This window comes from Mesoplodon mirus, assembly GCF_964341445.2.
Source record: "Mesoplodon mirus genome assembly, chromosome: 2".
Taxonomy (NCBI): Eukaryota; Metazoa; Chordata; class Mammalia; order Artiodactyla; family Ziphiidae; genus Mesoplodon; species Mesoplodon mirus.
The window spans coordinates 49,428,550-49,442,945 of record NC_138977.1 but is presented as its reverse complement, the minus strand read 5'-3'; the positions used below and the strand labels follow the sequence as shown (position 1 = coordinate 49,442,945).

General features: G+C 42.3%; 1 protein-coding gene across 2 annotated transcripts in view; it reads right to left on the bottom strand.

Moving 5' to 3' along the window:
• The window catches only part of ADAMTS3 (ADAM metallopeptidase with thrombospondin type 1 motif 3), a 292,726-nt gene extending 282,368 nt beyond the window's left edge, over window positions 1-10,358 (bottom strand). For both annotated transcript variants that reach the window (XM_082630522.1, XM_082630521.1), the window contains exons 1-2: window positions 9,756-10,358; window positions 8,420-8,447 (exon numbers count right to left, since the gene is read on the bottom strand). In XM_082630522.1, coding sequence (XP_082486648.1) covers window positions 8,420-8,447; window positions 9,756-9,824 — 97 coding nt within the window. In that variant the 5' untranslated portion in view covers window positions 9,825-10,358. The remainder of the gene's footprint in view (window positions 1-8,419; window positions 8,448-9,755) is intronic.
• Between the last annotated feature and the right edge of the window lie 4,038 nt (window positions 10,359-14,396).

The following is a 14,396-nucleotide window of genomic DNA, read 5'->3' as shown; positions in this document are numbered from 1 at the left end:
TGAGCACAGTTCATGGTTTGAGAATAAGCTTATGACTCGAGCCAGGTAGCCAATAAAAGCCCTACCAGGAGCTATTAACTGGTGCAGCCAGAACAGAAGTGTTCTGTCTAGTGGGGTAATGATAGCTTAGAGTTGCTGGTGACAGTCTTTGCCACAACTTGGATAGTCACGATCTTATGCTACTAGAGAAAGAAAGCCAACCCAGAGGAAAAGTAAGAGAGAAACAAAGAGGGAAGGGAGAAAGGGAGGAAAGGAGGAAAGAAAGGTCGGGGTGGGGGGAAGAGGAGGGAGGGACAGAGAGGAGAAGGAGGAAGGGGGGAGAGAGAGATTGATTCCTGACATTATTTGAGCCCTAGATCCAGCTATACCTGACTTTGATTACCTGATCAATTCTGTCTTCCTTAACCACTGTCAACTGGGTTCCTGTTATTTGCATCCAAAGGAGTCACAATTAATACAGAAACATTCTCTCAATGAAATGGAAAGAAGGAATTTCAATAAATAAGGTGAAAAGAAAAGAAAGAATTATGTCCAGTATACACAAAATATAGTTGGTGTGGAATAACTTTTTGCACTATTCCTTACTCAACTCCTCCCTCTACTGCTATATTCCAGTGAATTAAGCAACACTACACTGAGATACCAACATGAAGATAATACATGAAAATAGAACTCTTAAAGAGCTGTCACATGGTGAGCTGAGTGGCTGGATAGTGTACAAGTCCATGACACACTAAATTAAGGTGACTGGAAAGCCACAGTGGCAGGCAGACCTATCAGAAATGTATGGACTAGAATGAGGCAGCTCTCCTTGAGTAAAAGTGTTTTTTAAAAGCACAAGACTGGGCTTCCCTGGTGGCACAGTGGTTCAGAATCTGCCTGCCAATGCAGGGGACACGGGTTCAAGCCCTGGTCTGGGAAGATCCCACATGCCGCGGAGCAACTAAGCCTGTGTGCCACAACTACTGAGCCTGTGCTCTAGAGCCCGCGAACCCCAACTACTGAAGCCTGTGCACCTAGAGCCTATAGTCCACAACAAGAGAAGCCACCGCAATGAGAAGCCCACGCACCGCAATGAAGAGTAGCCTCCACTAGCCGCAACCAGGGAAAAGCCTGTGCACAGCAACAAAGACCCAATGCAGCCAGAAACAATAAATAAATTAAATTAAATAATAAATAAATTTTAAAAGCACAAGACTAAGACATACTAATAATAATACCTATTATTCTAGCTTGCTTACAATGTGCCAGCGTTTTATGAATCCTTTAAAACTCTGTGAAGTAAGTAAGAGTAGTATGTCTATGTCACATACAAGACAATGAAGCTTTGAGAGGTTAAGGTCATCGACTAGAAAGTGTTGCAGTCAGGATTTTAAACCACACAGTAAACAGAGTCTGTGCCCCTGACCATTTGATGGAGGAGAGGCAATGAATATTAATAGTTCCTCTAATGCATATACTGGTTAGCTTTTAGATTAAGGAATGGACTCTACATGTAAAAAAGAGAGGTTTTTACATATAAAAGAAAGAGAACACAAATTCATATGAATAATTATTTCAATCATTCTTTTTATTTGTGTGCATTCATACATATAAAAATATATGTACTAAATATTAAGAAAAATTGTAGGAAATATGATTTATTATCTAAATATTTGAAGATTCATGTTTAATCCTATTTTACTTTCTACAAGTTTCCTAAATATTATTTTTGTTTTATCAGTCACTTCAAGAACAAGACAGACTGTTTCATGCTGCTCACAGTTTGTTCTAAATTCCATAAAGATTCATCATGCTGAATTTGTGGAACTCATTTTTATAAACAAGAGACTGATATTTTACCACAAAATCTCTTCTAGGAATTTATAGTTAGTCAGCAAAGTCATGTAAATGCATTCAGAAAATAAGGATGGATGAATTACATGTGGGAACAGAGATTCCTAAGCTAGGGAACTTTTCCCACACTTTACTATCCATTCTAAAGAATACACAACTCTCAAATTCTGTTCTATGAGGTGGACAAATCTTCTTAGAGTACTGATAAAATTACAAAACATTTTTATAACACAATGGTTCATACTTTGAGGTACGTGGTAACTAGAAAATGATTAATTCATTGCATCTTTCAGAGACTGAATAACCAAATATTTAAAAATTATGTTCAAATGTCAAGAAGAGCAGAACCAAACCTAATTTAAAATTAAAATATTTTAAATCAACACTTTCCTATATATTGCTACTAGGAATTCAGGTCCTACAAACATCTTTAAAAGTCATGCATTTGTGGGCTTCCCTGGTGGCGCAGTGGTTGAGAGTCCACCTGCCGAGGCAGGGGACACGGGTTCGTGCCCCGGTCCGGGAAGATCCCACATGCCGCGGAGCGGCTGGGCCCGTGAGTCATGGCCGCTGAGCCTGCGCGTCCGGAGCCTGTGCTCCGCAACGAGAGAGGCCACAAACGTGAGAGGCCCGCGTACCACAAAAAAAAAAAAAAAAAAAAAAAAAAAAAAGTCATGCATTCGTCAAAATGTATCACGTTAATTTGGTTTTACTCAGTAATCAACTTCTAGGGCGCTCTCCTAAAGGAGTCATTGGAAAAGTGGGCAATAATCCATATACAACACTGTGTGGCAATGTTCACTATCATGAGAAAATGGATACCATTAGGGAAATGATTACATAAAATAAGGTTTATTAGTATGATGGGATGAAAATGATGTTTATGAGGAGTTTGTAATGATATGGAAAATTACATTAAAATATTAAACCAAACAAAATCAGGTATCCAATAAAAGCCCCATAATCTGTGTATTAAAAGAAGACTGAATAAGAATATGCTAAATTATAACAAAAGTTTGATATTTGGGATGATTGTCAAAAATCTGGGAGATACAGAAATAGTAGATAACTACAAAGGGCACATGTAAATCATCTATAATCAGAACAAAAACTGATTAATTAAAAAGACTAACTCAACAATTTATAATAGAAGTAGCACAGCTTAGAAGTAAAAGCTGATCTCTATTAGAGGAACTCTGAGGAAAGCATTCCCAAAATTCTGGTAATAACAATCCTCTTTGAGGAAGCAGTAGGGTTCTATTTAAGTCTTCACCGTCAATAGATCCAGTTCAAGCAGTATAACCAAACTCTTCATATTGAAACCACTCATGATTTTAGCAGGCAATTTGGAATTGTCCCTAATGGATTTCCAAGGTAATCTTGGTTGGCTACCCATAAGCAAAGAATGCTTAAAGATAATCGTCCTGGAAACAGAGATGACCTTAAAGATTTCTTAACATTTCCGAGCAATATTATGATTATTTGGTACAATGAAAAAAGAAAACAGTAAAAGTATGGGGAAGGAATAGTTCAGCTAACCAGCTGTAAGTTGCTGGTGATAGGTAACATGCTGCATTTAATAACATCTTCGTCTAAGAAGCTTAAAGCATTTAACTTTAATCATTATGATGCTCTATGGAGAGGTGGGAGCTAAATCAGTAAAGTCAAGTGTATGATCTTTAGTGCCAGGGAAGAACAATGGCTTAGGTGGCTAAAATTCTAAAGTTTACAAGGGATCCCTTTAAACTTGCTTTAGACCACATCTTTTAGTATTGTTGTTGGCAAACTGGATTGACAGATTTCAATCTTAGCTTATCTTATTTCCACTGATGCCAGCAACATGGCAACTTATCCCAAATAGACTTTAGAGCAAAATTAGTGAACATTCCAAACCTGCATATAATTCTATTCAATTTGACAAATACGTATTGAGCACAACCACAAAAGCATAAAAAACTGATAAGCCTAAGTCCCTGGCTTTGTGGGGTGAAACAGGAAGTCACAAGGAGCCTTGATAACATTGAATAATTAATTGTATAGCCATTGTCACCATCCTCATTTTCCTGGGGACCAATTAAGCCTGGACAGGGGCACAGAACAAGAGCATTTTAGGAAAATCAGAACACAGGCAAATCCCAGTAAGATAATAACCTGCTTACTAGATCTATGCACTGAATAACAAATATCTGAGAGCCCACAAGGTACCAAGCTCTGTTTTATGTACAGGGGATACAGCAGTCATCAAGACAAAGTCTTTGCACTCTCAAGGGCTACACTAGTGGAAACACTTACTCTATACCAAGGAGAAGGTACAGTGACACACTACACCTTGAAAACCAAACGAGGACCTGAAAATGATGAAAAATTATTTCTCAGGAAACCAGATACTTGAGAGGACAAATTAGCAACTTTATTTGGTTAAGAATAAAATGCAATGAAATTTGAAACTGGGAAACAGAAATAGGGCAGAGAAAGATGGATATGCCCCAATTCTAAGAGCGGGGGCGAGAGAGGGAAGACAGCTGAACACCAAAGCCTTACAATGGTTCTTCCTCTGATAACACTCAAGTAATCTCAAAGGCGTGGCTTATGAAACAAAAGGACTCAGAGAATTCTTTTTTGGATTCTCCAATTTATACAGAACTATGATTATTTCCTAAGCCACATGTGTCACAGAGCAAACCTCCTTACCCAATCAGGCCAGTTAGCCAGCTACCCACCATTACTCTAGGCATCCTACCAAGGCCATATTCTGAGTCAGAAATGAAAGAGCTCCCTGATATGTCACAGAAGTAGTCCACCAATCTCACGAAACACATCTACACATATATACACATTACATACCCATTCACATATGCACCTATATGTATGTATGCGTGCATGTATACGTGTGCATATGTGTGGGTATATGTATGTACGTGTGGGTATATGTATGTATGGGTGTATTATATACTGTGTATGCATGTATGCATGGGTGTATGTATGTATACATGGGTGCAGATAGGTAGATAGGTAGAGAGCTCCTCTCTGATTGACAAGGGAGCAGAGAACGAGGTGACAGTTCAAAACCTATTTGCCCGTTTTCCCAAGAGTCACACACCAAGAGGGCATTTTTCCACTGGGTGGAGAAAAAAGCAAAGAAGTCACATCCCGTACTACAGACTTCATGGGTGACATATATATATATGTTCTAACCTGCCCCCATCACAGATTGCCCTCTACTCCAGGCAGTTGGAGCATAACAGATATATATTTTTTACTGGTTTCCTAAGCCAAATACTAAAAAAGTATGTATTGTTTTTCTATTTATAAAAAGAATGAAAAACTGGCAATATTAATTTATCCTGTTACAAGTCACCTTTTGTGTGGGAATCCTGCTAGGAAAGTGGCACAAGCACTAGTAATGTTCTTATTGATCCGGGTGCTGGATACCCAGAAGTGTTCCCTTCGTGAAGAATCAGCAAGGTGTACACTTATATGCACCACCCTGCATGTATATTATATCTCAATAGAAAGGAGCTTTTAAATTTAGCTTCCTAAGAATTTGTGGTTTGTTACTAAATTATATTTACCTCTTCTTGAGACAATAAATTATTCACAAATTATTCAGAAACATGGAATCTTCTCTAGCCAATTTGTAGATCAATAAATATAAATTCATTAATTCTGCAAACCTTATGACTTTTTCCTAATTCTGTCATTGATCAAATAGCACCTCCAGGCAGTTATATAAAACTACTTTTGAATCAATTATTGGAAAAAAATTACTTAACTATATGTAGAAAAGTACATTTACCAAAACTCCAGGTTAGCAATCCCTTGATGCATGGGGACAGGGGAAAGGAAACTCATTATTGCACATCAAATTTTTAAAATATATTTTTAAATCCCTCTTAAGAACAACATAAATGATTATAACCCAAAGCCAAATGGTACACTTCTGCTATCACAAGACTCATGAGTCAAATCTATTTTTATCTTTATTTCTTCCCTTAACTCAATTCGGAAATGGTAAATAAAAATGATAATAATAAAAGAAAGAAATCTCATAAAGCAGAGGAACTTAGGAGCAAATAAATCTTCAGCAACACATCCTAAGAGTGCCCTGCCCTCTTCTCTTATGTGCTGTTACTCATCTCCCTCTTACCAAATTAAAGCAGACCTGTACTACTTTCTTCCCTGAGGACAAGAACTACCAAAGTAGTTTATAATAGCAGAAGGACTGGACCAAAGTCTAACCCAGGGCCTCTTACATATGAGCATGCTGAGTCTATCTGAAAATTTAATCAAAGCAGTATATTTTATTCCTTGTAGAATGAGTAATCTTAAAATAGTTTTTTAATTTACATATCGAAATGTTGGGATGTTTAAGTAATCGAATGTTTAAGAAATAAAAGGTAAGACAGCTTTCTTTTCCTACTTGTTTGAAGACTGGTTAAAAAGAAAAATCCGGGGTTTTCCCTGGTGGCGCAGTGGTTGAGAGTCCGCCTGCCGATGCAGGGGAAACGGGTTCGTGCCCCAGTCCGGGAGGATCCCACGTGCTGCGGAGCGACTGGGCCCGTGAACCATGGCCGCTGAGCCTGCGAGTCCAGAGCCTGTGCTCCGCAACGGGAGAGGCCACAACAGTGAGAGGCCCGCGTACAGCAAAAAAAAAAAAAAAAAAAAAAGAAAAATCCTTCTTTAAAAAGATACATGTTGGGGGCTTCCCTGGTGGCGCAGTGGTTGAGAGTCCGCCTGCCGAGGCAGGGGACACGGGTTTATGCCCCGGTCCGGGAAGATCCCATGTGCCGCGGAGCGGCTAGGCCCGTGAGCCATGGCCGCTGAGCCTGCGCGTCCGGAGCCTGTGCTCCGCAACGGAAGAGGCCACAACAGTGAGAGGCCCGTGTACCGCAAAAAAAAAAAAAAAAAAAAAAAAACATGTTGGGGCTTACCTGAAGGCGCAGATGGTTGAGAATCTGCCTGCCAATACAGGGGACACGGGTTCAAGCCCTGGTCTGGGAAGATCCCACACGCCGCGGAGCAACTACGCCTGTGAGCCACAACTACTGCGCCTGCGCGTATGGAGCCTGTGAACCAAGACTACTGAGCCTGCGCGTCTGGAGCCTGTGCTCTGCAACAAGAGAGGCCGCGACAGTGAGAGGCCCGCGCACCGCGATGAAGAGCGGCCCCCGCTCGCCACAACTGGAGAAAGCCCTCGCACAGAAACGAAGACCCAACACAGCAATAAATAAATAAATAAATAAATAAATAAATAAATAAATAAAAATAAAAAGATACATGTTGATGGCTGAATGCTATCAACCACAAATTACAAATATCTCTTCATAGACATTGTATTTTCAATGCAGTTCTCAGTCACTTTCCTCCTGTCTGTCCTGCACTTCCTGTGGAGGTCTAAGCTTGTGGAGGAGTTCCAAAAATGCTAAGCACTGAGTAAGAAAGGAGCATTCTGACACACGATGTCATATGGCTACAAACAGATACTCTGGGCCTGGATCTTGGGGTCCCTCCATTAGTTTACAAGTATGGAATTCCCTGAGCTCTCCACTATGCGCTACAGCAGGTTACTGTATAACCTCTCAAGCTTCATTTCCTTCAGATCTAAAATAGGCACAATGTGTCCCTACCCACTAGTGCAGTTGTGAGAAACAGATGACATAAGGCACATAAAGCAATTAGCACTGTGCCTGGCACACAGCACGTGGGCAAAGATTTGTAACTACTTCTGCAGTAACAAAATCTTTTCATCTAAAAGATGACTTTACCATATCACCTGACAAATACACAATTTACAGAGACTAACACTCTGCCAAAAGGAAAATTATCTTTTAAAGTAACCCAAGTTAAATGTGTATGAAAAGACTGAACGGAGCCTGGCTTCTTGACAGATGACTTTCAGTTCCTGCATTCAGAACAAATACATTATTACAAACAGCTTCGAAAAAGACCATGGACTTTGGAGGACATGTTACAAGTCACACTCTCTGAGCCTCAGTGTCCTCACCCATAAAATGGGAATAATTCCCATATCGTCAGGCAATACCGAGGTTTTAGATGTTATCTGCAAAAGGCCTAACGGTATCTTACACATTAGTAGCTAACTATTTCAAAGGAGATGGCATAAGAAAAGCCATCAGAGGGATTATTCAAAGCTGGAAAAATTTTAAGAGAAAACTTTCCATCATCTGTGCTTCATTTTTCTCTTTTTTGTAGCATTCTTACACTTTGTTTCTCTTCTAATCAGATTTGCTCCTCTTAATGCTACAAAAGTTTATTTATCTCCATATCTTCTTCCAGTCCCTCCATCACCCTCCCAGTACCTACCAGTGGCTTGTCCAAAGACAGTTAATAAATCGACGCCTGAAAAGTCCGACTTCAGGAGAATTTTTACATCACTACAACTCAGCCTGAGGAAAGTGACACCCTCCTCCGGAAAGAGGAAGAGAAGAATAGAAATGTTACTGGACTACCAATTGTTTCTTTAACCATCAATGGGAGAAATTTCAGAAACAATATTTTGCTTCGCTTACTTCATTCCCTACTTTCTACTAAGATAAGAGTGACATCTGAGAACAAGGCTTACCTATTTGCACCATTTCTTCATTACCAGCCTGGAAAGGAGGGGGAAAAGTAAGAAAAAGAAACAGTTACTGGGTTTCATCTTATCACCTCATGCGTTTTATTTCTACCATTAATGCTTTTCAGGAGCTGGCTAATCAGGAGATGCTGGAGACCGGGATTGGTGCCTAAAGGCTGCACCTCAGTTTGTAGGAGGTTCTGTGACAGGAGCATGAGCCAATTCAATAATAATTTGGGACAGGGTGTCGTTTGCTCGTTTTAATTTTAATTTAACATTTATGAAGCCAGCAAAAAATAAATACTGACACTCGATATTCTCTTCTGAAAACTCCGGGTACTGGGTCAGGAGTAGAAAAGAAAGTCTCTGAATTTACACGTGCAAAAAGAAGTCTAAATCCTGATGTATCAGATTTGAGGTCAGGAATCCACCAGACAATTCTCTACTTTTCACCCTATGGTCAGACCAGGCAGACCAGAGACGCTACAAAAACTCACAGAGAAATTCTGTACCCAAAGTCCCACCGGCCCTGTGGTGATGTGATTTACTACAAACGGCTCGGCTCATCCCGCTGAGCCTTCTCAAGGACTCTTCCGAGAGCATCGGGCTTCACCTTGAGTCTCCAAAGGGCGGGGGCTGGGTCGAAAAGAAACAGAGCTGCACTCAACTTCGCTTTAAAAAGAGGAGGAGTTGTGCAGAGGGGGAGGGGAGAAAAGCGGCCGGCGCCTCCAGCCTCTGCCCAGGAAAACGCAGGGCAGGAAACGTCCCCGGGCCCCCCCTCCCCAACTGTCAAACCCCGGCCCTGCCGCGGTCCTCCCAGGACACGTGTCTACTGGATCGCTCCCTGTCCGGCCCAAGGACTTCCTGAAACCCCCGCCTCCGGCTGCCCGAAAAAGCTGTGAGTCAGTGAGGAGGAGAGAAAGTCCCGCGAACCCGACTCCGGCTGCTGCAACCAGAGCACTGGGATCCCGGACCCAGCGTCCAGAACTTCATTCAGGCGCCCAGACTGCCCTCCGGAAAGAGGAAACCCAGATGGCCCGGCGAGGATGCGAATTAGCTGCACTTTGTCACCAGGAATTGTTCCGAATGCCGCAAAGTGAAGTCCTAGGTGTGACAAGCCTGGGCTCCCGAAGTGGGAGTCCTAACCTCCCGTGCCATTCAACCCCCCACCCCAGAAAGCCCCGCACGCTGCGCCCAGCCCTCGAAACACCGTCCGTGAATGCACCAGATAACAGGGAAGGGTGGGAGGGGGGAGGAGGAGAGAGAGGAGGGGAAAGAGGGGAGGAACTTTTTCGGGAAAAGGTTGGGTTTGAGTTTTTTATTGTTATTATTTTCCACTTACTTGTCCATCAGCTGAAGTCCTAACCTCTACCAGAGCGGCTGCTATCAACCAAAGTGACAGGAGAACCATCACGAGTCGAGTTCACTTTTCAACTACTGGGCAAAGCAAATGCCCAGAGCAAACCCACCCCCCCTCAAAATAAGTTTCTTGAAAAAAGAAAAAGAAAAAAGAACCAAAAAATGCAAAATTAAAACAAAAACAAAAACAAACAAACAGAAAAAAACTGATCTTCTGTGCTTTGCTTCAATGAAAATGAAATCTGAGCTCTGAGACTGGCCCCTCTGCTCTGCAGCTCTTTCCACTTCACCTTCTCACCCCGTCCTCCCAAACAGAGCGTGCAGGAGCGAGAAGGTGCTGCAAGCCGGGCATGGGCTGCGCCGGGAGAGGGGGAAGGGACGAGGGGCTTCCAACTATCTCTGCCCGAAGCGGCTTTTTCTAGGCTTTTCGAGCACCATGGGTCCCTAAGGTTAGCGCTGAGAATGCTTGGGTCCCCTGGAGCACAGCAGGGGGAAGTATTAGCGAGAGAGACAAGCGAGCGGGAGCGGGAGAAAGAGGCAGGGAGAGGGCGATTCCTCCGCTCGCACAGAGGTGGGGGCGGGAGGAGCCGGAGGGGAGGAGGAGGAGGCAGGCGGAGGAGGTGGGAGGAGTGGGCCGCTCGCCGGCTCCTGTTGCTCGCGAAGCGGCCGTATGCTCGCTGCCGGCGACCCGCGGGGCGTTAATAAGGCGGCCGGAGCCCCCCGGGCGGCCCCTCCCCCCGCGGCGCCCACGTCACGCGGGGCCCGGTCCCGCGCCCCCCGCGCCAGCCCGGACGGCCGGGGCGGGCGCTGCCGGCGCGGGAGGAGCGGGGAGGAGTGGGGAGGAGTGGGGAGGACGGCGACCGTAGCCGGCCCAGCCGGGGTCAGGCTTTGAAGCCGCGCGAGGGGGCTCGAGTGGCCCGGGCTCGACACCCCCATCCCGGGATCTTCTCCCTCCCCGCGACATGGGCGAGGGGAGGTGGCGGGCCAGGGGAGCCACCGGCCCCGACTGGCGGGACCGGCTTTGAGCTAATTATAGGAAGGGGGAGGGTCTAAGGGTCGGTCCTGGGCTTTAGGAAGTTCACCTCCTGCTCTACCTTCCCTGCTCTCCCGGCCGGGTCTCCCCGGAGGGAACCCCTGGAACCTCCAGGTCGTAACGACGCGGTCATCCTCCTTCCGGGCACCAGCCGCCTACCACGTTTTGTAGGGGTGGTTCCTACCCCCTTTCAGTTCTTGTTTACGCTTTATTAGTTTGTGTTAGTTTTAAACGATGCCATGTCTCTTCCTTGAGTCACCCGGATGCTTCCGTTTATCACTAGAGTACACAGGCCTCAGCGTCTCTTCCTCTCCCCAAGATTAAGTTATCAAATGATTTCTGCCCTTTGTGGCCCAGAGCTTTCTGGGAGGAGATAGCACCAACCTGGGCTCCAGAGACTTGAGAAGGGTTTGCTGGAAGCCAAGCGCAGGCCCGCTTCCCTGGGGTAGACGCTTGTGGGCGCTTTCCAGGGAGCAGAGGGGGTGGAAAAGGAAATATTTCCAGCCTCCACTGACCAGTTGCTGACACTCCCTCCTCCCCAGAACAGACCATGAGAGAAGAGTGAATAGGCACAAATTTAGGTATAATTTTCAAGGCTTCAACTGGAAGGAGCCTTTCAGAAGCCTTCCTAAAATAAAATGTGTAGAAGCTTCTGTTTGTAGCTTCTGGATGCTTCCATATGTCATAGCTCCTTTTCTTTTTTAAAAATGGTGTGCGTTTGGAGGGAATACTTTGGTTCATTATTTAAAGTCTTCATCTTTAGCTTACACATGGCAGGGTTTGTGTTCACTGATGTGTTATCCGCTAAGTCTTCTCAGAATCATATATACAGGACACTTACATGTTCAAGTGAGAAACCAAACAACTGAATGACCCCACCTAGTAACATGGGGTATTACGTTAATTAGTTAGTTATTAGCTGGAATAATAATTAGACCTCAGCACTGAAGTATCTCTATATTACTTTTTCCCTTCAATTAAAGCCTTCAGCATTTTTGTAACCTATCATTGACTTACTATCTGGGGGTGATTTGCTGAATTTTGTGCCTGGTTTTCTTATTTGTTAAAAAGAAATAATCCTCGTGTTCTATAAATAAAAATTATGTCAATTTATGCTGACAAGTAAAAGAATTATAGAGTACAAATCAGAAACCCTGCGTTCTAGGCCCAGCTAACAGCTGTCTGACCTTGACAAGTCACTAAAACTCTATTTTGGTTTTCCCTCTATGAGATATTTCAGCTCCAAAATTATCTAATTTTAAGTAATAACAAGTACTGTATTTAGCCATGTGATTACTGTAGTCCTTTTTGTTAATTTCATAAAAATTCAGACATTTGTTATCATCATAACTCCTGCATAACAAGCAATTCGTGTGACTTTCATTAAAGCAGTCTCTTTAGATGTTTTTGGCCATAACCATGGAAAGAAATGTATTTTACACTGTGACCCAGTAAAAATTTTCATGATTCAGTATTTATTACATGCAATAACCCTGATATTTTCTATCTTATTTGTTTTGTTTTGTTTTGTTTTGTTTCCCAAATACTGCTCAGGATCCACTTCATTGATTTCACAACCCAATGAGTTCATGGCCCTCATTCTGACAAACATTAATTCGAGAGTATATAATAAGGTTTATGTTTCTTGGATTCTAAATAAGTTGAGTTCTTATTAATAAGACTCTCCCAATATACAAAGTTTCCCAAAGTATGTCCCAAAAATTAAATGTTTCACCAAAAAAAAAAAAGAATTCTCTGACAGTTTGTGAAATGCTCATCTGAACACAATGAAATAGGTTTCTTTATTTCAGAACTTCACAAGGACTTTAATATCCTAAGTGCATTGTGAGTGTTCAAGAGAGAGATGTAGTGCACTCCGGTCCTCCTACTGATGTGACCACAGAATGCTTTTTTCTCATGCTTTATCCTCTGAGGAACACACTTGGGAAAATGCCATTATGAAGACCATTACTAAAGTAACATGAACTTTGAGATAGGTAGGATTCACATACAGATTCCACCTCAGTTTTCTCAACTCTAAAATCGGTTTACTAAATGATGCTTCTTCAAAACGTTCATGAAAATTAACATAATCTTGCATGTAAACTGGTGAGCACGTTGTCTAGAACATAGTAAGGGCTTAAATGAAGATTTTCTTAGATGAATCTCTATGGCGTATGTATAGATAACCCACTGATAATGAAATATGGCAAGTTCTAAGAAAAGTAGGAAAATATAAACAACTAAAACATTATGAACTTTTCATTTTACCAGAGATAACAGTAGGAATAAAAGGCAAAGAAGTCACTGAGTTCCTTCCACAAGCTGACCCCTGCCTGCCTGCGGAGCATCAAATCCCCGCCCTTCCCTGCAGGTTTCTTTGCCTTCAGCAGCAGTGGTTTGTTCCCACATCCCCCGTCCACACACTTGCTCATATTGGCTTTCCAGTCATAAGACCCTTCCTCTTCCTGTCCGCAAGTCAAAGAAAGGCAAATTCCAGGAGATGCTAATAGGTGCCCCACAAAATACTAAAGCAATATTTTGAGTATGTTTTCTTCCAAAATAGGTTTTAAGTAGAGAAATAATTCCAAAAGTAATCACATGTATGTAGTCTCCCTAATTGTGCAATCATCCCCTTTAAGACTTAAGTTTCATGAAGTCGATTGATATATGGATATTTTAACCTGTGCATCCTTGTGTTGGCAGCAATTAACTAAGCGGAGAGGTTTGTGTGTGTGTGTATATATTTTCTGTTTGATGCTGTCAAGTCAATGTTGTCTATCTTGTCATAACTTGACATTTTGATACCTAATGTTTATTGTATACTAAACATAAAAATAAAAAAACTTGTCATTTCTTAAAGCAAAGAATTCATTTATAGGTTTGTTGCTGTTTTTGCTGTTTACCTTTCCCACACTTTTTTTTTTATTAAGACTTTTTTTTTTTAGAGCAGAATTGAGGTTCGCAGCAGAATTGAGGGGGGAAAATACAGAGATTTCCCACATCCTCCCTGTCCCCAAACATGCCATAGCCTGCCCTAATGTCAACATCCCCTGAAATGTAACAGAAGAGTGGTACATTTGTTAGAACTGATTAACCTACGTTGACACATCATAATCACCCAAAGTCCACAGTTTACATTACGGTTCACTCTTATTTTTGTACATTGTGTGGGTTTGGACAAATGTATAATGACATGTATTTATCATTATAGGGTCATACAAAGCATTCTCACTGCCCTAAAAATCCTCCATGCTCCACCTACTCATCCTCCCCTACCCCTGGCAACCACTGATCTTTTTTATAGTCTCCTTAGGTTTGCCTTTTCCAGAATGTCATATAGGTGAGATCATGTAGTGTGTAGCTTTTTCAGATTGGCTTCTTTCACTCAGCAATATTAATTTTCCTCCACGCCTTTTCACGGCTTGATAGTTCATTTCTTTTTAGCACTGAATAATATTCCATTGTCTGAATGTACTACCATAGTGTATTCAACTACTGAAGGACATCTTGGCTGCTTCCAAGTTTTGTCAATTATTAATAAAACTGCTAGAAACATCCTTGTACAGGTTTTCGTGTGGACATAAATTT